We start from the raw sequence: 27,500 nt of genomic DNA on the forward strand, positions 1-27,500 counted from the left end.
CAGATGTACACACACTTCCTGATCATTCAGACCAACATCAAACATGAGAAGGACTATGAGAAGAGAGTGAAAGATGAAGACATGATTCTTAAACTGGGGAAACTGGCTTTCCAGCAGCTTGTGAAAGGCAACCTGATCTTCTATGAGGAAGAACTGAGAGAGTTTGGCATTGATGTGGCAGTACATCAGTGTACTCAGGATTGTGCACTCAGATCTTCAGAGAGGAGTTGGGCTTGCATCAGGGGAAAGTCTTCTGCTTTGTTCATCTGAGCATCCAGGAACATCTAGCAGCTCTATATGCACACATTCACTTTACAAAGGAGAAGAGAAATGTGTTTGACAAAACCAAACAAAGTTTCCTTTCTAAAATCTTAAACCAGAAAAAAAATCATTCATTATCTGAGCTTCATCAGATAGCTGTGGATGAGGCTTTACAGAGTAAGAATGGACATCTGGACCTTTTCCTGCGTTTCCTTCTGGGTCTCTCATTGGAGTCCAATCAGACTCTCTTACGAGAACAACTGACACAGACTGGAAGCTGCTCCTACAACAAAGAGAGAGCAGTTCAGTACATCAAACAAAAGATCAGGACGAATCGCTCTCCAGAGAGATCCATCAATCTGTTCCACTGTCTGAATGAACTGGGTGATGATTCACTGATGCAGGAGATCCAACGTTATCTGAAATCTGGAAAAATAGGAGGAACCAAACTCTCCTCTTCACAGTGGTCAGCTCTGGTTTATGTGTTGCTGACATCAGAGCAGAATATGGATGTTTTTGATCTAAAACAGTTTATTGAAGCACAAAATAGAGCAGATGAAGTTCTTCAGAAGATGCTGCCTGTGGTTAAAGAATCCGGATCAGTTCAGTAAGTCACACTGACAACATTCATTAGACTGATAAAACATGATCATATTTTTGAGTTTAGCATTTGCTTTCATACCAAAGCAATACTGTAAAAGAAGAAATACATATATATCATATAATTTATATCAGTGTTTCCTGAACTGAGAGACTGAAGAGTGTCATTGTTCTCTACAGATTGAGTGATTGTGGTGTTACAGATGAAGGTTGTGCTGATCTGACTTCAGCTCTGAGATCAAACCCCTCACACCTGAGAGAACTGAGTCTGTCATGGAATAAAGTAGGAGACTCAGGAGTCAAACTGCTCTCTAATCTACTGCAGGATCCTCACTGTAAACTGGAGAAACTGTGGTAAGATTTTATAAAAGTCTCAATGTCGTCAGTTTTTCTCCTGTAGTGAATAATGAATGATATACAAACATAAAATATAGAAAAAAGTTTACCATCAAGTAACTAAAAAAGTATGTTTAATCTTCAGTAGATTCTTTCCAAAGCTTCTGAGCTGAGACATGAGGATTTGAGGAGAATAATGAGAGATTCTTCGTGCATTCCAGTGAATTATTAATGGAATATTGCGTAAATTAAATTTGGGAGAACAGACCACAAATGTGCAGTATATGTTGTCCTTTTTCATACTTTTACAGTGGATTGCAAAGGGAGAAAATAAAATAATCACGAGGAAAAGAAAGCAGCGACTGAAAAGAGCTCTTGCCGTAGATATTCTCGTTATAACATCATGTTAAAATACCAAGTATAGCATTATTCTCATGATGTCTGAAAATAAATCATGAAGGGAACTTAACAGCTCATCCAGTCAAACTGACGATCAGCTTTATTGCAGGGGCAACCTTATGATTTGAAATGATTCGTTTCAGCCTTTTTGAATGGAAGTTCCCCAAACCAGAAGTGACACCCATAATTCAAAACGCAGTAAGATCGTCAGCAATAAGGTGGATAGCAGAGGTTGGCAACAGGCAATAACATCTGGCCCGCATCCGCGGCTGGTTCTGAAATAGATCTGTCATAATGGCAACAGTTACTCACGATCACTTCGTCTTTAGTGATTTTGCCTTCAAAATAAAAGTACGAGAACGTTTTTGCAGCAATGTTTTATTTTAGGGATGGGACGGTATGGAAATTTAATATCACGATAATAGTGACTAAAATTATCGCGGTTATCAATATTATCACGGTTTTGTTAAAACGAGATGAAAGTGTTCAAAAAGAGTTGATGCTCACACTGAAGACATTTCAACAAGTTTTATATTGGAAAATCAACAAACAACAAATAAAACAAGCAGCTCTTTTTATGCACTTTTTAAAGCATTTCCTTCCTTATAATGAATCAATAGCAACGCATTATAAGACCGCGCACATGCATTGTAACGGCCACCTAGTGTTAAGTAGTGTTCATGACAGGAATGTTAATGTGCCTTTAAGATAACTACTTCTATGGCGTACGTTATTGTATGAATGCTGTTTTTATGTGAGCGCGCACGCACAGTGAGAGTGAGATTGATCACGCAAAGAGGATGACCGTTCTACTGCTGACCGTTGTTATTATAATGTGTTTACTTCCACTTTGATTTGTAGCGTGTTTTAGAGTGTTTTCTTTTCCCTTTTAACATTCGCTCTTCGACATGTATGTGAAGTACCAGTACGACATGTATGTGGAACTACCAGTTCATTTGCACTGTCATGTATTCTTCATCTGGGCAGACTTCAAACTCTCTGACAGACGTTACAACATGTATCACAACGGACGCGCTCTCTCGTTTCATTCAAATACAATTTGCCGTCTTGCGTCTCCGTTTTTAATTGTATTGAAAATTAATAAATCAGAGTTGATTTGTTGTTTACAGAGTTTGATAATATTGTTGTGATCATCTTATCTGAACGATTGCTTTGTACGCTGTACATGATTTATAAAAAGGTAAGAAAACATTAATCTCAATTCAATGTCCCCGTAATTAGCCTATGTGGTAAAAAAAAAAAAAAAATCGGTGTAATAAGTGTATAATGAATATAAATTATTATACCTTAAATGTCACTCTTAATAGTCTTGTTTGAGCTTGTTCGTTCGTCTTTGGCTAAGCCACTTGCTGCGAACTTGAAAGTCAACTGCGGAAGTTTCACGTTTATTGATATAAAATAGTTCAACTTAAAACAACATTTCATGCCCAATTATTTCCCAGACGTAGTTTTGGTATTGAGGTCAAAGTTAACTTGTCTTGCGTTCGCTATACAACAGTCGGTGATGGTCACAAGACGACTCGGCAGATCTGAAGTTATTGCAGCGACTTTTTCTTGTGCATGTTCTGCTGACAGGGTGACCATCCTCGATTAAGTTTCCCTCAGGACTTTTGTTAAAGCCAAAATATGACCACACCTCAGAATTGGTTCTTTTAAAAGGCTGAAAAATCTCCCGAGCACGCTCAGCTGCCTTCCGCAATTCCTTCTTGAATAAAAAAATAACATTGCGCGCTGCGCCTGCGTCAGACTGTTGCTGGCTGAACAGGATCTAAATCGCGATAATCAAACACGGTTTTAATGATAATTAAATTTTAAACGATATCACTTACCGTCAGTACATTTTATCATGGTTTATCGTGAAACCGGTAATCGTCCCATCCCTATTTTATTTTGAGATGAATTGAGAGCTTTTAATTTGAAAAGTTTTGAAAGACATTCAAAAGAGTCTGTTGATCATTTCTTTGCAGATCACACACCGGCTTTGCACTCACAACACTAGTTAGGATAAGCACATCTTGTCTTTCCATTCTTCTTTGTATGCCCTATTTTCGCTGCCAACTTTCCTCTTTAGACTCTTTGACAGTGCCATTTTCTCTCACCAGCTTACATGTTAACGTCACTCTGCACATGTTGTAATAGCATAACTTTCCTCCAGCACTCAAACAATTAAAAAAATTCAGTTTAGAATGAGGATGCTATTATTCACAAAAAAAATGTCATTTTATTATTCACAATATGAAAAGACACTGAAACAGTCTGTCACAGGCAATTCTAGTTGCATTTTTCATCAGTTCATTTCTTCCTTTGACAATGTTCTAGGCCGCCATCTAGTGGCGAAAAGTTTTGGCCTGATGCCCTATAAGACATGAGACATGTAAGACTAGACATGTAAGCTGCGTTATCATAACACTGCAGGGCAGTTCTTCATATCATGATTCATCTCATTTAGAATCCCTGATACGGACTTGAAAAGTGAATCTCCCGTGTGACTAAATATTGGAAACAAATTTAGAAAGCGTTTGAATACTTCTTCTGTAGAAACATAACATACCACAAATGTGAGTTGGTCCACATGAGCCAAGTCGGGGGTGAAATCGACTATTATGTAAAAACATTTAGCGCTCTGAACTTAGAAATAGAATTATTTCAGCTTGAACTCTCTGTCCCATCAGTTCAATAAATTCCTTGGATATGGTGTTAGACAGATAAGATGTAGTTCGTCTCCCCTTATTTCCATATTTTCTCATATGTTCTGCAAGAAAAGGGTCAAACTTGCTAAGAAGTTCAAGTATCCCTAAATAATTGCCATTGTTTGGAGATCCGATCGTCTCAACGTCTCCCCGGAATGAAAGGCCGCGTTCTGACAGGAACTATATCACCGCAACCACTCGTTATAGGACTTCTTGCCAATATTTCTGCTCTTCTTCGCATTGCTCTTTCAGTTCTGCATCTATTCCATGAGCCTACGTCTGTGCCAACCATGTAAGCATGACATTTCTATGAGGCTGACTAGATTCATGTTCCTTTGCACGCACGGATGAATATTTCCAGTTACAATAAACAGAGTGAGAAAAAGAACTCGCAGACTGTCCAAATAACCGACAAAAGAAGCAATACACGTGTCCAGTCAAAGGAGAATAAGCAAGCCATTCTCTTTGCACAGCTTCACCATTACGCATAGAGCAGGTTAACAAGGTTTTGTTTAAACACCTCTTCTGGTTTTAGTAAAACCGCTCTGATGCATGGAATAGTGCGTCTTCATTTTGACATAACAGGGATGCTTTCCCGCCCTTACTAACCCAGTAACAGGACAATTCCTCAGTGACAGCAGGGCCCTGACAAGCAACATCAGTATATGTAATATGTTCTTCAATTGGAGAAAACTGCTGGCCTGTATCAGTTGTCTCATCATCACCTGATTCAGACATGCTGGCCGAAGGAGGGGGACATTTTTCGGCCTACCTAAAGTCAGTGAGGAGGTGGATGAGGACGAGGACGTCTCGATAGATTCGCAAAGCTCCGCAACCGCACCTGATGTTGTAGCTGATAGGCGATTAGTCTCGTTGTCTTTTATTATTTCGGCAGTGTCAACTTCTATGAGTTCTTCTGAATTTCTTTTTAAGAAAGTCGTAAGCTTGGGTATTTTTCTCAGGTTTCTTCATTTCTCAGTTTTTTTTGTTGTTGCTGCTTTTTTCTCTTTTTAGCACCACTGTCATAATTTCTTAAATTTTCATTTGCGTGTCCGCTGTGACTCTTGATTCGGGTGTGTGACAAAACAACGGTGCTCTATGTATGCATAATACCTTAATCAAAACTTTTTTTTTTTTAAACGCGAAACAGATTGCATCGGGGGCCCCCTAGTGTTCGGACCCTGGGCTGCAGCCCTTTAGGATAACGTGGCCTTGGTTGAGGGTTAGTTGTATGTAATTATGCATAATTTACTGTTATTACTATGGTAGGTACATGTAACATATGTGACAAGAACACTGATAAATAAAGTGTTATAGAATATTCTTGTAATTTATTACTAAATGGAAACTAACCTGCTCAAGCAGTTTGTAGAAGTGGGTTTGAACCTTAGACTGGACCTGTTAATGGTGCCGTGGATTAAGTGTCTGATTGTGAAGTTCCTGCTTATCCTACCAACATCCGTCGCCATGGATTTTTGAATGATTTTTGGAATGATTTTACTTATTGCAAGAGGTCAAAATTAAGTTTTAGTCGCATAACATCGGTTAATGGAAACGGTGTCATTTCCCAATAGTTTTTTGTCGACATTTAGAAAAAAACAAAACAAAACAAACAAAAAAAAAAATCGCAAAAGTTTTGCGCAAATCTGTAATGGAAACGCACCTATTGTTCTCTACAGGTTGTGGGATTGTGGTGTTACAGATGAAGGTTGTGCTGCTCTGACTTCAGCTCTGAGATCAAACCCCTCACACCTGAGAGAACTGGATCTGGCATGGAATAAAGTAGGAGATTCAGGAGTCAAGCAGCTTTCTGATCTACTGAAGGATCCTCACTGTAAACTGGAGACACTTGAGTGAGTAGTGATGATTTAAACTGTTCAAATTTTAATTTAAAGATAATTTTGTTTCTTAATTTACTTTCGTTGTGATGGTGAATTACACACTATAAACATGTTTAATAAGAGTTTGATTTATTTATTTTATAATAGTTTATAGAAACAAATATCTCTAAGTTTCTTTTTATTTCAAACAATTCAATATTTCGCTTTTGTCATTGTCTTTTTATCTCTAAATGATGTATTTTCAGAGAATGCCAATTGCAATAGAAGATAATAGTGAATAGTTATCACTATTTTATTTATCATAAATAAAACTGAGCCAATGACATAGAAAGAGGACAGTCACACAGGATTATATAGGGGTCAAGGTGACATAGATGCAAAATCTTAATCTGAATGTTTAATTTTAGTTGTTCTAAAGTGGATAATGAATAATGTCGCACCCATTTACTGTCTGTGTTTTAGGTACAGGTTTAGTTAGTCTGGCCTTCTCTGGATCAGCTGATGGAGAATAAAGAGCCTCTACAGACACAATCACATTCAACACAATCAACAGAGCCACAGTGATCATCACACACACGTGTGTTTGTGTAACTTTACAGAGCGGCTGTATAGATAAATGAACTAACGGAATAACTTTTTTACAACAGAAATGAATCAACACTGAACTTAAGCTGGACTATGACACTTTTCTCCTAGATCTGCTGTACAGCCGAAACAAACTTTGTTTTTCTCAACTTTTTGCTCAAAATGTGTCTGTTTTTATGAAACTTGCCCACATTCAAGTGTTGGTAAAAAAAGAAAAGCATTAAGCTATAATAAAAGTTTTCTTTTATGTTGTTTAAAAGTAGAGGTCTGTTCTTTATTTTGATACGTTGCATATTCAGATATTCATACAACAAAATGAAAGTTTTGTGAGAATTATGGCGGTGGTTGGCAACTTTTTGAAAAAACGCTTCAAGTTTCGGTGTGTCGTGACGTTCAACTGATTCAAATCAAATCTGCTGAAGTTTCAGTGTGTGTGAGGAACAGATGTGTGTGTAAGAACATGTCAGTGTCTTTGAAGTCTAAAATTTAATCTTTTAATATAATTTCATTATTTAATATTATGTATCTGTATTATTACTCTTTATTAATATTCATATCAGTTGAGAAACACGGAAACGCATAGACCTGGCATGAATATAACATCTTCTCGCTGAGTTATCGCTGTGACTATACAAATCACAACATGTAAATAGGAAAATGTTGGCTTTATTTTGTAACTTATTGGGAGCAGTATGCTAGCTGGAGCCATTTACCTCCAGTCTTTGTGCTAAGCTAGGCTAGCGGTGGGTGCGTCAGACAGAGTTACGGCATGCACGGAGATGAGAAGGGTGTGTGTGGACTTGTATAACTCTGGGGGATACGGGGAATAAGATAAAGTCCCCATAAGTCAGCGTGTTCCTTTAAGCCCAATTTATACTTCTGCATCTAACTCACGCTGTAGCCGTGCCGTAGGCTGTGTATAGCACACACACACTTTCTCTAACACTCTCTCTCTCACACACACTCTCTCACACACACTCTCTCACACACACTCTTTCTAACACTCTCTCTCTCACACACACTCTTTCTAACACTCTCTCTCTCTCTCACACACACACTCTCTCACACTTTCTCAAACACATACGCTCTCTCAAACACACACACACACACTTTCTCAAACACGGTTACACACACACACACTCTCTCTCACACACACACACTTTCTCAAACACTCTCTCTGTTACACACACACACTCCCCCCCTCTCTCTCTCTCTCTCACACACACACACACACACACAAGACTCTCATATGAAGTATTCTCTCTCTCATCATGACACAGAACTCAAGAGTTTCCGGAAGCAGTGGAAGTTGCTTGATTGAGTTTTATTGAAACCGAACAAACAAAAAATAAAAGTTATAAATACAAACATCAGACCAGCGGCCGTGGCTCTTAAGGTCAGCCAGACCTAAACCCTCACCAGCAAATCCCAAATGGAAAAAAACATCTGAAGTTATAATATCAGTATATCAGTTTTTAAAAAACACAATTCAACTACTTCTAGAAATGCTAAACAGACATTAAACAGCAAATCCTGCTACAAAACTCTTTCCTTCTCGTGGATTCCTTTCTCCACTTCTGCAAAAACAACGGGGGGAAAATAACCGAAACGCTGAAACGAAGCTCTAGTCTACAGCCGTTATGTACACGCGAGTCCCTAAGCCACTAGCACTGAGAGAGAGAGAGAGACGAGAACGGGGACAACACTTTCTGGAAGGCCATTTCATGATTCAAACGTCCTCGCACACGGAAGTATCAGTGTCTTCTTTAAAATGTTCATTGTGGAGTTTAAAACGAGGAAGATGTGGGAATAAAAGTGGTCAGTGAGGGCCACGCACAGGATCTACAGGGCTATTGGAGGATAGAAAAGTCAAACAAACACTGCTGGCCAATCACCATCTTGATTCTCAGGAGGGGGCGGGAGTAGCGCTGGCTAAACTAGCGACTGCGCTACCGAGTCGACACTGAAATGTTAAAAATGTGAGGCTTTGAGCAGAACCGTAAACACCTCTGATTGGCTGTTGTTCACGAGCTCATCAGATGTGACTGTGATTGGCTACAATGATCAGCGCTTCATAAACATGTAAATATACATCAGTAGCTCTTCAGCGAGCGCTAACACACACACACACACACACACACGAGCGTTGGAGTGTTTTGAAAGCAGGAGCGCTATAAAATCATAATAAATTATAAGGTCTTTTTTTTCTTTACCTGTTTTTGTATAAATAAAATTAAAAACGTAAAAAAAAAAAAAAGGTAAAATATAATTTGATTATAATTAGTTATACTTTCACAACACTCCAACGCTCGCATGTGTGTTAGCGCTCGCTGAAGAGCCTCACTGATGTATATTTACATGTTTATGAAGCGCTGATAATTGTAGCCAATCAGTCACATCTGATGAGCTCGTGAACAACAGCCAATCAGAGGCGTTTACGATTCCGCTCAAAGCCTCACATTCTTAACATTTCAGTGTCGACTCGGTAGCGCAGTCGCTAGTTTAGCCAGCGCTAGGCGTGAGGGTTCCGCCTCTACTTCCACTGCTGGCCGTAGGAGTCCTGAGAGAACTCGAGCGTGTCGTTGCTGTAGCCGTAGCTGGAGGCGTAGTCGGAGCCCTGCTGCAAGGGCTGCTGGGCGATGGGTTGCGAGCCCCAGTTCTGCTGGTTCGTCTGGCGCCGCTTCGAGTCCGGCTGGTTGAACACGTCGGCCTTGCGTTTCCCGCCCACGTTCCCGCCGCGGTTTCCTCGCGCGCCTCTGGTGCCGCGACCCCTGGGTGGCTGGAAGGGCCCGCCACGCCCCCCGCGTCCACGCCCCGCCCCCATTGGGGCCCCACCCCTCGGAGCATACCCGCCCCTGCCACGGGTGGGCGGAGCCGCACGGGCTCTGGGAGGGGGCGGAGCTCCACGGCTGCCGCGACTGCCCCGCCCCCTCATGGTGTAGCCGTCGTCGTAACCGTAGTAGGGGTCGTCGTAGCCGCCCCGGTAGTCGTGGTAATCGTAACCGTAGTAGTCGTCGTAGTACTCCTCATAGCCGTAGTAATCGGGCGGGTAAGAGTATCCGCCGCGCGCGCCACGTCCGCGCCCACGCCCTGGAGGCGGCATGCGGGGGGGAGGGTAGTAGTAGTAGTCGTCATACCTGGAAACACACACACACACCGTTGAGACAAAACAGACAGCTGAATATTCTGAAGACAAATGTCTACCCGTAAACCTCACTAAAACTCCTTTTAGGGACGTTTCCATTTGTAAAAACAGAATAAAAATAGTTTAGCTAACACTTTACAGTAAGGTCAACAGGAAACAGACACAGCTGAATATTCTCAAGACAAAATTCTATCCATAGACTGTATAAAATATGTGCGTAGTGTGTGACGTCACTCGTAGTGTTTCTGAAGAGCGTTTTTGAAGCCCAAAGTGGGCGGAGCCGGCCGTTGCCATCTTGGCCACGCGTCACTCGACGGATAAACGACAATGTGCAGCGAGGCGGATTAGCTGAGGTGACGTGACGCTAACAGACAGCAGACAAATGGCTAGTAGTGACATCAGCAGAAATCCACCTGTCACTCAAGTGGCCACGCCCTTAATTATGCAGAACTTTAAGGCTTAATGTAATTTAAACGGATGAGTCGTCATGAAGAGCAAAATTAGCTTTATAGACCAAAACCACTTTTTGCATAAGCAGAAGTGAAGTAAGTGTGTGTGTGTGAGAGAGTGTGTGTGTCTCACCCGGTGTTTCTGCTGGTCTGTCGGGCAGAAGTGTGTGTGTGTATGTGTGTGTGTGTGTGTGAGAGAGTCTCACCCGGTGTTTCTGCTGGTCTGTCGGGCAGAAGTGTGTGTGTGTGTGTGTGTGTGTGTGTGTGTCTCACCTGGTGTTTCTGCTGGTCTGTCGGGCAGAAGTGTGTGAGTGTGTGTGTGTGTGTGTCTCTCACCCGGTGTTTCTGCTGGTCTGTCGGGCAGAAGTGTGTGTGTGTGTGTGTGTGTGTGTGTGTGTGTGTGTGTGTCTCACCCGGTGTTTCTGCTGGTCTGTCGGACAGAAGTGTGTGTGTGTGTGTGTGTGTGTGTGTGTGTGTGTGTGTCTCACCCGGTGTTTCTGCTGGTCTGTCGGGCAGAAGTGTGTGTGTGTGTGTGTGTGTGTGTCTCACCCGGTGTTTCTGCTGGTCTGTCGGGCAGAAGTGTGTGTGTGTGTGTGTCTCACCTGGTGTTTCTGCTGGTCTGTCGGGCAGAAGTGTGTGTGTGTGTGTGTGTGTGTGTGTCTCACCTGGTGTTTCTGCTGGTCTGTCGGGCAGAAGTGTGTGAGTGTGTGTGTGTGTGTGTCTCTCACCCGGTGTTTCTGCTGGTCTGTCGGGCAGAAGTGTGTGTGTGTGTGTGTGTCTCACCCGGTGTTTCTGCTGGTCTGTCGGACAGAAGTGTGTGTGTGTGTGTGTGTGTGTGTGTGTCTCACCCGGTGTTTCTGCTGGTCTGTCGGGCAGAAGTGTGTGTGTGTGTGTCTCACCCGGTGTTTCTGCTGGTCTGTCGGGCAGAAGTGTGTGTGTGTGTGTGTGTGTGTGTGTGTGTGTGTCTCACCCGGTGTTTCTGCTGGTCTGTCGGGCAGCTTGTCTCTCTTTCCTCTTCTTATCTGGAGGCTTGGCCAACACGATCTCGATCTCCTCACCGCCCAGCTCTTTACCGTTCATCTCCTGCATCGCCTGCACGCACACACACACACACACACACACACACACACACACACACGAGAGACGTAAACTGACAGAGAAGCAGTGGCTGATGAATATCTGATGAATGTTTATTACGAGTTGATGATACACAGATCTACTCGCGCTGCGGAAACACTGACATCACATCTCATAACTCAAGCCTCAAGTTTAATTTAATTTGTTAGCATTTGCTTTTTGTATATTTATATACAGGGTGGGCCATTTATATGGATACACCGTAATAACATGGGAATGGTTGGTGATATTAAAAATCTCTAAATTTGTGGCACATTAGTATATGTGAGGGGGCAAACTGTGGCTAATGTGCCACAAATTTAGAGATTTTTAATATCACCAACCATTCCCATGTTATTACGGTGTATCCATATAAATGGCCCACCCTGTACAGTCGTCAACATTTGAAGTGGATCCAAACCTTTCATCAAAGTTATACATGAATTCTGAACTTTTTTGAACCACTTCAAACGTTGACACCTGTATATTCCCACTATTCCCGAGTTAGATTTATTGTAGCCGTGTTTAACAATAATTCCTTTTTGATATTTGAAGAGGTTTGATAAAAGTAAAACTCAACTCTGCTCAACCTCTGCTCAACTTCTGCTCAACCTCTGCTCACCTCTGCTCACCTCTGCTCACCTCTGCTCACCTCTGCTCAACCTCTGCTCAACCTCTGCTCAACCTCTGCTCAACCTCTGCTCAACCTCTGCTCAACCTCTGCTCAACCTCTGCTCAACCTCTGCTCAACCCTGCTCAACCTCTGCTCAACTCTGCTCACCTCTGCTCAACCTCTGCTCAACCTCTGCTCAACCTCTGCTCAACCTCTGCTCAACCCTGCTCAACCTCTGCTCAACTCTGTTCACCTCTGCTCAACCTCTGCTCAACCTCTGCTCAACTCTGCTCAACCTCTGCTCACCTCTGCTCAACCTCTGCTCACCTCTGCTCAACCCTGCTCAACCTCTGCTCAACTCTGCTCAACCTCTGCTCAACTCTGCTCACCTCTGTTCACCTCTGCTCAACCTCTGCTCAACCTCTGCTCACCTCTGCTCAACCCTGCTCAACCTCTGCTCAACTCTGCTCAACCTCTGCTCAACTCTGTTCACCTCTGCTCAACCTCTGCTCAACTCTGCTCAACCTCTGCTCAACTCTGTTCACCTCTGCTCAACCTCTGCTCAACCTCTGCTCAACCTCTGCTCAACTCTGCTCAACCTCTGCTCACCTCTGCTCAACCCTGCTCAACCTCTGCTCAACCTCTGCTCAACCTCTGCTCAACCTCTGCTCAACCTCTGCTCAACCCTGCTCAACCTCTGCTCAACTCTGCTCACCTCTGCTCAACCTCTGCTCAACCTCTGCTCAACCTCTGCTCAACCTCTGCTCAACCCTGCTCAACCTCTGCTCAACTCTGCTCAACCTCTGCTCAACCTCTGCTCAACTCTGCTCAACCTCTGCTCAACCCTGCTCAACCTCTGCTCAACTCTGCTCACCTCTGCTCAACCTCTGCTCAACCTCTGCTCAACCTCTGCTCAACCTCTGCTCAACCTCTGCTCAACCCTGCTCAACCTCTGCTCAACCTCTGCTCAACCTCTGCTCAACCTCTGCTCAACTCTGCTCAACCTCTGCTCACCTCTGCTCAACCCTGCTCACCTCTGCTCAACCTCTGCTCAACCTCTGCTCAACTCTGCTCAACCTCTGCTCACCTCTGCTCAACCCTGCTCAACCTCTGCTCACCTCTGCTCAACCTCTGCTCAACCTCTGCTCAACCTCTGCTCAACCTCTGCTCAACCTCTGCTCACCTCTGCTCAACTCTGCTCAACCTCTGCTCACCTCTGCTCAACCTCTGCTCAACCTCTGCTCAACTCTGCTCAACCTCTGCTCACCTCTGCTCAACCCTGCTCAACCTCTGCTCACCTCTGCTCAACCTCTGCTCAACCTCTGCTCAACCTCTGCTCAACCTCTGCTCAACCCTGCTCAACTCTGCTCAACTCTGCTCACCTCTGCTCAACCTCTGCTCAACCTCTGCTCAACCTCTGCTCAACCTCTGCTCAACCTCTGCTCAACTCTGCTCAACCTCTGCTCACCTCTGCTCAACCCTGCTCAACCTCTGCTCACCTCTGCTCAACCTCTGCTCAACCTCTGCTCAACCTCTGCTCAACCTCTGCTCAACCCTGCTCAACTCTGCTCAACTCTGCTCACCTCTGCTCAACCTCTGCTCAACCTCTGCTCAACCTCTGCTCAACCTCTGCTCAACCTCTGCTCAACCCTGCTCAACCTCTGCTCAACTCTGCTCAACTCTGTTCACCTCTGCTCAACCTCTGCTCAACCTCTGCTCAACTCTGCTCAACCTCTGCTCACCTCTGCTCAACCTCTGCTCACCTCTGCTCAACCTCTGCTCAACCTCTGCTCAACCTCTGCTCAACCTCTGCTCAACCCTGCTCAACTCTGCTCAACTCTGCTCACCTCTGCTCAACCTCTGCTCAACCTCTGCTCAACCTCTGCTCAACCTCTGCTCAACCTCTGCTCAACCCTGCTCAACCTCTGCTCAACTCTGCTCAACTCTGTTCACCTCTGCTCAACCTCTGCTCAACCTCTGCTCAACTCTGCTCAACCTCTGCTCACCTCTGCTCAACTCTGCTCAACTCTGCTCAACCTCTGCTCAACTCTGTTCACCTCTGCTCAACCTCTGCTCAACCCTGCTCAACCTCTGCTCAACCTCTGCTCAACTCTGTTCACCTCTGCTCAACCTCTGCTCAACCTCTGCTCAACCTCTGCTCACCTCTGCTCAACCTCTGTTCAACTCTGCTCAACCTCTGCTCAACCTCTGCTCAACCCTGCTCAACTCCTGCTCAACTCTGCTCAACCTCTGCTCAGCCTCAGCTCTTAATAGCCATTGCAGAAATAATGAAATTGCTGGGCATGATTGGGCATGTTAGGTCACAGGGCCGCAGGTTCAATAGAAGATTAAAGCTCATAATATTCAGTATGACGATCACACACTTCCACTTGATGAATGCCAGTACAGGTGCAGTGTGGGTCGTACCTGGACGGCAGCGTCGCGCTCCTCGAAGTGGACGAAGGCGTAGTCCTTCAGCTTCTTCACGCGCTCCAGTTTCCCGAACTGAGAGAAGGTTTTCTCCAGCAGCTCCTCGGTCACCGGCGTGGCCAGCTTACGCACAAACAACACCTTCACCTGATGGACAGATCATCGTTACACTTACCATTATCATACACACTCTCACAGCAACACTAGGGTTGGGTATCGTTTGGGGTTTTTTCGATACCGGAACAAAACCAATACTTTTAAAAAAGTTACCGGTCCCTAAGCGGTGCCTAAACCGATGCTTAAAAAAAAAAAGAGCCTCAAAACGATGGTAAATGACATTAAAGAACGTTTTTAATTGAAAAAAATAAAGTCTAAAATTCTTAATTTAATATATTACAATTTTTGAGTAAATATGTAAGGGATGATGTTGAGCGAGGCGGTTGTTATAGCGAATACACCCCCGACAGGCTGATCGGGACCCCGACGAGGAGCGGACTCAACCTGTTCTTCATATTTCATGTTTGAACAAATCCATCATGAAAACACGTTTACGACAGCCACCGTTTAAAAGTTATATTTAAAAAATGAGTAGAAGCACAATTATGTTCTAAAACATTATTATTATAAAAACTGCCTCATGTGCAATTAATTGTTAATGAATGGATCGGATAGACTAGAGACTGGAGCTGAACCGTCAGCATGGGAACTGAGATCGAACGGCCTCACGAGATTTGTGTCAAAGCCCAAACATCATCTCACTGAAAGCTCATTTACTGAGATATCAGGCTCTGATTGTGAACACAAGTTGTTTAGATTTATGGCTTTGATTTTTCACATTTTTAGAGTAAATTTTGATTTTGAAAATATAAATTTCATATAAAAATTGAAAATAGTATTTTTGCGCATTTTTCATAACAATAAAAGTAAAATTCTGTAACTAAGTTCACTTTTTAAACGTTTTCCACTTCTCCATAACACCCCCTGCACATTAACTTTCCAGCTAGGGATAAAACTGCACTTTACATAATGGCACTTTATTTGAAATACAGATGCTGCTTACGAGTGTTGCTTGTTTACGTGTTTTTGATTAGTTCTTTAACTGAGATTCATTTACCATACAGAATTTCGTTGTACTATATGTATAATGACAATAAAAAAAAAGTTCAAGTTGAAGTAAATAATATGTAGTATAAAGCCATCAGCAGTAGTGTGTGTGTGTCTGACCTTGGCCATGACCTCGGGGTCGGGCTCGGCGACGGGGTCGGCCCACTCCACGGTCACCGGGTTCCCCCACACCTTCACCTTCCCGCTCATGAGCCGGCGCCGGGCCTGGGCCGCAGACTTGTGGTCCTCGTACTCCAGAAAACAGAAGCCGCGGTTCTTCTTCTTATCGTCCGGCTGCGTGTAGAGGATCACCTCCTGCAGGCCCTCTGCGAACACACACACACACACACACACACACACACACATTACATCACAGTACATGTTCATTTAGCAGATGCTCTTATCTAAACCGACTTACACATGAGAGTAATAGAAGTAGTGAAACTAACAATAGGACAACAATATGCAAGTGCTGTGACCCTTCCCAGTTTAATCTAACGCAACACATGTGTGTATATATATATATATTTTTCTTGTTCGCGTCGTGCCTAACAGCGCCCTTCAGCCGTGACTTATTCTCGATACAGCACAGCCTCTCGTACCTTATTGCTTACACACACATATATATATATTTATTTATTTTTTTACACACACCCCAGCCTCGGTCTCAATAAAGTAGTGTTGTCACAATACAAAAAATATGACTTCAATACGATACCAGAGTAAAATACCTCGATACTGATACTCAGTCGATACTACGGCAAATAACTAAAACAGAACTTACAATTCATTTTTATAAATTAACTTAAAAAACTAAGAACTCGCGTGAGCTGACTCGTTCCTGTCCTGCTTCTTGACCATTCCCTCCCCTTTACATCAACCATGTTCAGATTGGCCAAGCTTTCCCAATTCTCAACAGATTGCGATGACCAAAATCTAATTTTAATGATACGAGTCATTAATATTTTTTAAATGTAATTTTATAATTACAACACAGACATTTTATAATTTGTTTTAATTTTTGTTATTAAAAATAAGCAAAAAATGACAAACAATATGACAAATACTATAAGAAACAAATAAAATAATTTCTTTTCACAAACGTTTACGTTCACTAAAGACGTGTTTACATGAACACTCGCAGGACGTGCATTTTTAGAGTTTTGACTATTCAAACCTAATAATCCGCGGAAGAGAAACATCCCGCGCTTTATATTCTCATGCAAGCAAGTTTCTTTGTTGCTTACTTTGTCGAGCGCTGCGCAAATATATACTGACTCTGTCACACATCGATGCATAAAGAAATGCTCTTATTATTTAGAGTGCTGTCACTCCTAAAGTGCTGGTACTAATAAAATGTAATATCATATTGTTTTTAATAGCAGGGTATCGCGATGCCATTCTAGTGCCAGTATATGGTGTAACACACACACACACGCTTCAGGAACACACCGGTGACTTTGCCGAAGTCCTCCAGGATACTCTCCCGGGTCTTGTTCTTGGGAATGGACCCGACGAACAGACGGTTATTGGCCACAGAGATGCAGACGCCCAGGTACTTCCCCGAGCGGATCTCGTAGTTATCACACTGATGGGGAACACACACACACACACACACACACACACACACACACTGTAAAGCCTCGTCTGATTATATATGCATGTCATCCAGCAATAATCGGTGATGTTGATTGTGCAAGCCTGTCGTGAGCATGTTGTGCTAGTACATTCACTGTTATTTAATAATATCATCACTATTGTCTTGAGCTGCTTTACAGCAGAGTTAGCCTCACTACTGATGGTCTGAATCATGGATTCTGTTATTCTCCTGTTGATGACTGAAGCTGCTGTGAAACCATCTGTACTGTAGAATGTTTCTGGACCGTATAGCGCTGTGAAGTGGCACATGAACGCGCACCAGTTTGACAGCTTCCTGCGCGGCGTCTTTGCTGCAGAACGTGATGAAGGCGTAGCCGCGGTTCTGCCCGGTGAGCGGATCCATCATGAGCCTCAGATCCCAGATCGCACCGGCCTTCTCAAACAGCGGAACCAGCTCGTCCTCGTACAGGTCACGTGGGATCTTACCCACAAACACCTGCAGGAACACACACACACCAGCTTGAGTACTCAGCACAGACAGAAGCAATGGTGTGTGTGTGTGTGTGTGTGTGTGTGTGAGAGAGAATGAGACCTCGGTGCCGATGCCGGGCTGTGGGCCGGAGAACACTTCATCTGGTGGCGGGCCGCCGTACTTCCGCTGACCCGTGGTGACGTCCAGTGTGTATCCGGTCCGGTCCAGCAGAGCCTGCAGGGAGAGAACACGGGTCAGAACATGGGTCAGAATGATCAAACGTCTAGCGATACGACACAACGATCAAACGTCTAGCGATACGACACAGACGTGTCCACGATTTATTAAAACGAGGGAACAAATAAGTCGTCGTGACAACTAATTATTTAGATCAGTGGACAGGGCGCATAAGAACAAACAGAGAGAGAGCAACACGAGCGCTGCATTGCTCTCTCTCCCTCGCGCATATCAACACAATAGTAAAAGGTCGGAAGACCGATTGTGTTTTATAGATTAGTAGTTTGTTCATATAAAGTGTTTGATTAGCAAGTACATGTTTAGGAAATGCATAATACAAATTGTATGGGTTAATGTAACGGTAAACGGACTCTGCGGGTAAAACTGTGGTGATGAAACTGCGCATGCGCGGGGTAAAGCTGTGGCTCTGCGGCTCTACAGACAGATATTATTGCGTTCTGTTCATGCGTTCACCAACCTTCTCTTAAAACATTTCGGTGCGTTGTAATACGCACTGGGAACGCCAGAGCGTCCATTGTGCTTTTGAACTTCCGCCCGCCCGCCCTGGTGCTCTCAGAGGCAATTTACGAACGCACCCACAATAGCCTCGTTTTTTATGTACCTGTTCGTTTTTTTAATAAAAATGACTAAATTCACACTTTTACGATGTTTTTGGGACTCAAACTGTTGGAGAGCTAATTCAGAAAAAATACTTTCAAAATTTAAGACTTTATAAAGACGTGATAAGACGTTTTAATACTTTTTAAGGGTCTTAATTTTCCCAAAATTGATTTATCACCTTTTAATACTTTTCAAGACCCCGCGGATACCCTGAGATCAAACGTCTAGCGATACAACACAGCGATCAAACATCTAGCGATACGACGCAGATCAGACGTCTAGCGATACGACGCAACGATCAAACGTCTAGCGATACGACGCAACGATCAAACGTCTAGCGGTACGACGCAGATCAGACGTCTAGCGGTACGACGCAGATCAGACGTCTAGCGGTACGACGCAGATCAGACGTCTAGCGGTACGACGCAGATCAGACGTCTAGCGGTACGACGCAGATCAGACGTCTAGCGGTACGACGCAGATCAGACGTCTAGCGGTACGACGCAGATCAGACGTCTAGCGGTACGACGCCGATCAGACGTCTAGCGGTACGACGCCGATCAGACGTCTAGCGGTACGACGCCGATCAGACGTCTAGCGGTACGACGCCGATCAGACGTCTAGCGGTACGACGCCGATCAGACGTCTAGCGGTACGACTCAGCGATCAGACGTCTAGCGGTACGACTCAGCGATCAGACGTCTAGCGGTACGACTCAACGATCAGACGTCTAGGGATACGACGCAACGATCAGACGTCTAGGGATACGACGCAGATCAGACGTCTAGCGATACGACGCAGCGATCAGACGTCTAGCGATACGACGTCTAGCGATCAGACGTCTAGCGATACGACGCAGATCAGACGTCTAGCGATACGACGCAGATCAGACGTCTAGCGATACGACGCAGATCAGACGTCTAGCGATACGATGCAGATCAGTTGTCTAGCGATACGATGCAGATCAGACGTCTAGCGATACGACACAGTGATCAAACGTCTAGCGATACGACACAGATCAGTTGTCTAGCGATACGATGCAGATCAGTTGTCTAGCGATACGATGCAGATCAGTTGTCTAGCGATACCTTTTTTTGACACTTTCCACATTCTCACGTCACGTCCGTCTACGCATTTCCGCCAGAGCGCACATTTTTGTTTACTTATTTTGTTTTGGATCATTTAAACAAACTTAATAAGCCTGTGATATCTTCTTCGGGGCGTAAAAGGAAAGTAAAAGCTGAAACTGTTTAGCCTTGCTAAAGCAGCTCGCTAGTGTTGAGGGAAAAGCCCCCTGTACTGAGTCTAATCACAACAGCAGTTAGTCACGCGTCTCTGTCAGCGGAGGAGATTAGCGTTACAAAGATTAACCGAGTGTTTTATTACACATCATAGCAATTACATGGTTTTGTTTAACTCTGAAACATGAAATGTGGAGTTACTTAATCTAAACACCCCAGCTGCAGTTTGACTGATCCTGCAAATGAACTCTTCTGCTGTGAATGCCCCAAGATGGTCTCGTGTGCTGCGCTAATCACTCCGCCCAAGTAACGTTAGCTGTGCTCCTGCGCCTAGTGAGAATATAGTTCCCAGGATTTATATGATTAAAATTGGTCTCTGTCTCATATAGCCTTGTTATTTGTACACGCTGTGACTATACAGATCACAACATGTAAATAGGAAAATGTTTGCATTATTTTGTCACTTATTGGGATTAGTATGCTACCATTATCCATTTACATCCAGTCTTTGTGCTAAGCTAGGCTAGCGGTGGGTGCGTCAAATAACACTTACAGAACGCACAGAAATGAAAAAGGTATGTATGGACTTATCTAACTCTGGGGGATACTGTGAAAAGGCTAAAGTCCCAAAAAGTCGGAGTGTTCCTTTAATGTTATATATTTTGGTTGCATTTGTGTGTAAATAAAAATGTAACTGGTTGTGTAAACTTGGCACATAATAGCTAAATATTGATAAATCAACCGATATAGCCCTGAATCAAATCGCAGAATGTGTGTAGGTATCCACAAGCATGGTCTCGCTGGCGGAGAGAATGGATATCATGCCGTATGGTGATGAACTGACGTACACCCCTGTATGATGCGGTACCTTTATCTTGGTCTCGTCGGGGCCTTTCGTCGACTCCTGCACTTTATTGCCCTGCTTCTCCCGCTGCCGGTACGTCTTCATCACGCCACACAGGAACGCACTCTTGTTCTGCAGGCAGTGTGAGGGAAGGGAAGGTTAAAGCGATAGTTCACCCAAACATTTACATTAGCCCATGATTTACTCATCCTCAAGTCATCCTAGGTGTAAATGACACTCTTCTTTCAGACGGATATAATCTGAGTTATATTAAAAAATGTCCTGGCTCTTCCAAGCTTTATAATGGCAGTCAATGGGAATATTTTTTTGGAAGTCCATCTATGGATATATATGGATAGATGCACTTTTATGATGATAGACGCACTTTTATCATGGATAGATGGACTTCTTTTATGGACTTCCAAAAAAACATACCTAGGATTCAATTTTTGGGTGAACTATTCCTTTAAGCAGCTGAAACAGGTGTGTGAGAGCAGAGATTGAGTGTTTGTTTACCTGCACAGGTGTGTGTGTGTGTGAGAGTGAGAGTGTGTGTGTGAGAGAGTGAGTGAGTGAGCGTGTGTGTGTGTGTGTGTGTTTGTGTTTGAGTGTTAGTTCACCTGCACGTGTGAGAGGTCCGACTCCTTGAACTGCTGCAGGACCGACAGCGCTCCCTCCTCATTAAACTCCCTCAGGGCATCCAGTGCTCGCTCGTCCAGATCTGCGTACGCCACCAGCCCTGAGCACACACACACACACACACACTCACCACATCAGACGCGCTCGAACCCATCATACACACCGCGTCAGATGTGCTCGAAGCCATCACACACACGCCACCAGACCTGAGCACACACACACACCATCAGACGTGGTCGAACCCATGACACACACACCACCAGACCTGAGCACACACACACACACACACTCACCACATCAGACGCGCTCGAACCCATCATACACACCACGTCAGATGCGCTCGAAGCCATCACACACACGCCACCAGACCTGAGCACACACACACCATCAGACGTGGTCGAACCCATCACACACACACCACCAGACCTGAGCACACACACCATCAGACGTGGTCGAACCCATCACACACACACCACCAGACCTGAGCACACACACACACACACACACCATCAGACGTGGTCGAACCCATCACACACACACCACCAGACCTGAGCACACACACCATCAGACGTGGTCGAACCCATCACACACACACCACCAGACCTGAGCACACACACACACACACCATCAGACGTGGTCGAACCCATCACACACACACCACCAGACCTGAGCACACACACACACCATCAGACGTGGTCGAACCCATCACACACACACCACCAGACCTGAGCACACACACACACACCATCAGACGTGGTCGAACCCATCACACACACACACCACCAGACCTGAGCACACACACACACACACACACACACTAGGCATGTGCCGGTATCAAATTTTCATGCTGCGATTAATTGATTGAGCTATTATCACGGTATACGGTATTATCACGATATTTTAATTGCTCAAGAGAAACGGATGGATTGGGGGGGGGGGGGGGGGGGATGTAGAAAAAAAAAAACTTGCATCACAATAGGTGTAATTGTGATTGTCAAAACATTTGGTAACTAAACAGAATTTTACACAACTTTCACGATTTCAATTCAATTCTTGGGATTTGATTTCAATCTTGATTCAATATTGACTCTTTGGATAAATATTGGGTACAGTAGATAGCCTACATGTTAATTTTTCTCAAGAAAAAATATATCTCACATAATGCTGTAAACATACAGTGAGCTAGGGCTGTAGTCAACCAAAGAAATGCTTAGTCGACCAAAGTCAGGTCCTGCGCAACGATTAGTCGACTAAAAAAAAAAAAAAAAAAAAAAAAAAAAAAACATGTTTTGCATTTTGATTGAACATTTATTAAACAATTGTCATAGAGCATTTATAAAACAACGAAAAAAAAATCAATAATACATAAAACCATAATAATAATAACAGGCCTACAATTCTTTGAAAATTAAGTGATTTTTTTTTACTGCAAAGTGAGGAGCTCTGTCCTAGGTCTATAGTGACCGTCACAATCGCGCACCTGACCACACCACACGCTACAAAAAAATATAACTGCTAAAACTGCCAAATAATGAAAAATCCTAACAAAAGCTCTCGTTTATACAGGCTGTTCTTCTTTACTTTCAAATGGGTTAACTTTTGTCCAGCCGATCTAGGCGTTTTAAAACAAACACACAAAAAAAACAAATAGCCTAAAAAACAGTCCTAATAATAGGCTGTATAGAAGGAAGGCCTATAGGTTTATTTTCGTTTTGTTTTGTAATAAATAAGAAGCAAATACGGTATAACAGACCAAATCGGGCGCCCGCGCGCGGTCACATGCACGTTAACTGGAGCGCATCTTATCCTAACTTAACGAAACTAAGTGTATGCCTCACACAGACATGAGGAATACATCAAATACACAAAGCTTGAAATGTCTTTAAACGAAATAATTAAAAAAGAAAAAAGAAATAGGCTGATTATGATCCACTATGTGCATTTCTCTCTGTAGGCTCGTTCACTACGGAGAAGGCGATCGTCAACTTCATATTTGCAGCCGACAGAAAACACTAGTTTATTAATAAAAATCAATGCACTCGTCACCGGATTTACAAATTCACATCTAGCTTGTTGCACGCACACATTATTATGTCGAAATAACATTATTATTAATAATAGCCTACATCTTTTAAAATATTTTATTGAATGCTGAATGTTGCGCTTGTTCAATTAAATAATTTAAACAATTTAATAACTCTGCTTCGCGTCGCGACCGCATTACCACCTCGGGTGTGCATTATTTTTCTAATAATTCAACGGCCTGTCGTCAGTTATTCCTTACTTGTTCCGTTACCTCCAACCCCGTTTTGAGTCGCCGGATCCACCCTTCCCTTTGCGCTCCGGGACCTCCCAGTTTACAAATTAAGCACTGGTTCTAACTGAATGAATACAGCAAAACTACCTATATTCGTTACTGAGCGCGAAGCAGCAGTGTAGCCACAGGTGCGGTTCCCGAGTGTTCTACGTGATGTGCTAACTGTGGCGCTGTTACAAAATAGCCTGAATTAAAGCATTTAAAGTTGGGGATAAAACATAGGCTAATTATATTTAGAATACAGTAATATATAACTGCTAATAAAGGAATAAATATCAAGGAGTAAATCAATGAAAATTTCTTTACTGGTGAAAAAAAAAAAAAAAAATATGCAACTGGTCGACCAGTGAGAATGTCAGTCGACCAAGACGGCATCGACCGATTAGTCGACTAAACGATTAAAGTTGACAGCCCTACAGTGAGCCCTGTCAGCTTTCATTATAATAGGTTTTCATTATAATAACAATTATGACACAAGTAAAAATATAATACAAATGTAATATAGTGCACATATTTAGCGAAATACTCCTCTCTATAGCTATTTTTTCTAGTCAACTAACGTGTTGGTCATTAAACGGCTTTACTGAGGTAAATGTAATGTTCTGTGACATAATTGTTCACCTGCAGTTTTATTGACCTCTTTCCGTGGCTGAAAAACACTGATTGATCAATATTATGTATGAGGCATAAATACCTTTCGGTAAGTTGTACTGTATCTTTAAATAAAAAGTAACATGATCGGTTTGCTTGAACTGAGGCGCTACAGCGATCGGTCACGTCACATTTACAAGCACCAAAACGGTATTTATTGTCTGAATTTCGTAATAAAATGGACAGAACCTGATAGCTGAGAATTTTTTTCATATCAGAAGTAGCTGCTCTGCCTAGTCTGTCGGTGTCAGTGTCCTCTTTGCTCCGCGATTTTTCTCTGCGTGAGAAAATGAATGTGTGGCGTGAGAGCGTGTGAGAAGTGTCGATTGCGTGAGTCTCACACTGAATGCGTAGAGTTGGCAGCCCTGCTTTTAGAAGGGGGATAAATCGTCGGCAGCGTTCCTCCTTCCGCCGTGCTTCTTCTCCATGTGGGGATTGTTTACATTAGACTAGAGTGCGCACTGCCGCATGCACACAGCGCTTCATGTGGGGATTGTTTACATTAGACTAGAGTGCGCACTGCCGCATGCACACAGCGCTTCATGTGGGGATTGTTTACATTAGACTAGAGTGCGCACTGCCGCATGCACACAGCGCTTCATGTGGGGATTGTTTACATTAGACTAGAGTGCGCACTGCCGCATGCACACAGCGCTTCATGTGGGGATTGTTTACATCAGAGTGCGCACGTGTTTCGCGCAGCATATCGCAGTGTTTATTTAAGCGGTTGATGGAAAATAAGCTAATGCGCGTTCTATAAATATAAATTCTGATCTATTGTTTTTCACGGTATTTTGAAGTGCCCGCGATAACAATATCGTGCATATTCATTACCGCGATTTACCGCATTACCGGATACCGGCACGTCTTACACACACACACCATCAGACGCGCTCGAACCCATCCCACACACACCACCAGACCTGAGCACACACACACACACACACACACCATCAGACGCGCTCGAACCCATCCCACACACACCACCAGACCTGAGCACACACACACCATCAGACGTGGTCGAACCATCCCACACACACCACCAGACCTGAGCACACACACACCATCAGACGTGGTCGAACCATCACACACACACACCACCAGACCTGAGCACACACACACACCATCAGACGTGGTCGAACCCATCACACACATACCACCAGACCTGAGCACACACACACACACACACACACCATCAGACGTGGTCGAACCCATCACACACACACCACCAGACCTGAGCACACACACACACACAATCAGACGTGGTCGAACCCATCACACACACACCACCAGACCTGAGCACACACACACACACAATCAGACGTGGTCGAACCCATCACACACACACCACCAGACCTGAGCACACACACACACACACACACACACACCATCAGACGTGGTCGAACCCATCACACACACACCACCAGACCTGAGCACACACACACACACAATCAGACGTGGTCGAACCCATCACACACACACCACCAGACCTGAGCACACACACACACCATCAGACGTGGTCGAACCCATCACACACACACCACCAGACCTGAGCGCACACACACACACACACACACACAATCAGACGTGGTCGAACCCATCACACACACACCACCAGACCTGAGCACACACACACACACAATCAGACGTGGTCGAACCCATCACACACACACCACCAGACCTGAGCACACACACACACACAATCAGACGTGGTCGAACCCATCACACACACACCACCAGACCTGAGCACACACACACACAATCAGACGTGGTCGAACCCATCACACACACACCACCAGACCTGAGCACACACACACACCATCAGACGTGGTCGAACCCATCACACACACACACCACCAGACCTGAGCACACACACACACAATCAGATGTGGTCGAACCCATCACACACACACCACCAGACCTGAGCACACACACACACACACACAATCAGATGTGGTCGAACCCATCACACACACACACCACCAGACCTGAGCGCACACACACACACACACACACACACACACACACACAATCAGACGTGGTCGAACCCATCACACACACACCACCAGACCTGAGCGCACACACACACACACACACACACACACACACACACACACAATCAGACGTGGTCGAACCCATCACACACACACCACCAGACCTGAGCACACACACACACAATCAGATGTGGTCGAACCCATCACACACACACCACCAGACCTGAGCACACACACACACCATCAGACGTGGTCGAACCCATCACACACACACCACCAGACCTGAGCACACACACACACACACAACCAGACGTGGTCGAACCCATCACACACACACCACCAGACCTGAGCACACACACACACACACACACACACACACAATCAGACGTGGTCGAACCCATCACACACACACCACCAGACCTGAGCACACACACACACAATCAGATGTGGTCGAACCCATCACACACACACCACCAGACCTGAGCACACACACACACACACACACACAATCAGACGTGGTCGAACCCATCACACACACACCACCAGACCTGAGCACACACACACACCATCAGACGTGGTCGAACCATCACACACACACCACCAGACCTGAGCACACACACACACAATCAGACGTGGTCGAACCCATCACACACACACCACCAGACCTGAGCACACACACACACACACACACCATCAGACGTGGTCGAACCATCACACACACACACCACCAGACCTGAGCACACACACACACCATCAGACGTGGTCGAACCATCACACACACACACCACCAGACCTGAGCACACACACACACAATCAGACGTGGTCGAACCCATCACACACACACCACCAGACCTGAGCACACACACACACCATCAGACGTGGTCGAACCATCACACACACACCACCAGACCTGAGCACACACACACACAATCAGACGTGGTCGAACCCATCACACACACACCACCAGACCTGAGCACACACACACACACACACCATCAGACGTGGTCGAACCATCACACACACACACACACACACACACACAATCAGACGTGGTCGAACCCATCACACACACACCACCAGACCTGAGCACACACACACACCATCAGACGTGGTCGAACCATCACACACACACACCACCAGACCTGAGCACACACACACACAATCAGACGTGGTCGAACCCATCACACACACACCACCAGACCTGAGCACACACACACACCATCAGACGTGGTCGAACCATCACACACACACCACCAGACCTGAGCACACACACACACAATCAGACGTGGTCGAAC

General features: G+C 44.5%; 1 protein-coding gene and 1 pseudogene across 7 annotated transcripts in view; one reads left to right on the forward strand and one right to left on the reverse strand.

The window, feature by feature from the left end:
- Positions 1 to 6,164, forward strand: part of LOC308696815 (protein NLRC3-like) — an 8,220-nt pseudogene extending 2,056 nt beyond the window's left edge. The window contains exons 4-6 of the transcript in view: positions 1 to 868; positions 1,042 to 1,215; positions 5,987 to 6,164. The exon at positions 1 to 868 is cut by the window's left edge and continues 901 nt beyond it. The product of the transcript in view is annotated as a protein NLRC3-like (transcript). The remainder of the gene's footprint in view (positions 869 to 1,041; positions 1,216 to 5,986) is intronic.
- A 1,877-nt stretch (positions 6,165 to 8,041) lies between these two features.
- The window catches only part of hnrnpr (heterogeneous nuclear ribonucleoprotein R), a 24,719-nt gene continuing 5,260 nt past the window's right edge, over positions 8,042 to 27,500 (reverse strand). For 2 of the 6 annotated variants that reach the window (XM_081376592.1, XM_081376591.1), the window contains exons 3-12: positions 21,225 to 21,343; positions 20,629 to 20,736; positions 17,782 to 17,895; positions 17,509 to 17,685; positions 17,043 to 17,178; positions 15,711 to 15,916; positions 14,484 to 14,633; positions 11,298 to 11,419; positions 9,284 to 9,870; positions 8,042 to 8,682 (exon numbers count right to left, since the gene is read on the reverse strand). In XM_081376592.1, coding sequence (XP_081232718.1) covers positions 8,666 to 8,682; positions 9,284 to 9,870; positions 11,298 to 11,419; positions 14,484 to 14,633; positions 15,711 to 15,916; positions 17,043 to 17,178; positions 17,509 to 17,685; positions 17,782 to 17,895; positions 20,629 to 20,736; positions 21,225 to 21,343 — 1,736 coding nt within the window. In that variant the 3' untranslated portion in view covers positions 8,042 to 8,665. Of the gene's footprint in view, positions 9,871 to 11,297; positions 11,420 to 14,483; positions 14,634 to 15,710; positions 15,917 to 17,042; positions 17,179 to 17,508; positions 17,686 to 17,781; positions 17,896 to 20,628; positions 20,737 to 21,224; positions 21,344 to 27,500 lie in introns of all 6 variants that reach the window. The other 4 variants (XM_081376590.1, XM_081376589.1, XM_081376588.1 and 1 more) reach the window with 2 other exon arrangements.

Source organism: Scardinius erythrophthalmus, assembly GCF_964197995.2.
Source record: "Scardinius erythrophthalmus genome assembly, chromosome: 10".
In the NCBI taxonomy this organism is placed as follows: Eukaryota; Metazoa; Chordata; class Actinopteri; order Cypriniformes; family Leuciscidae; genus Scardinius; species Scardinius erythrophthalmus.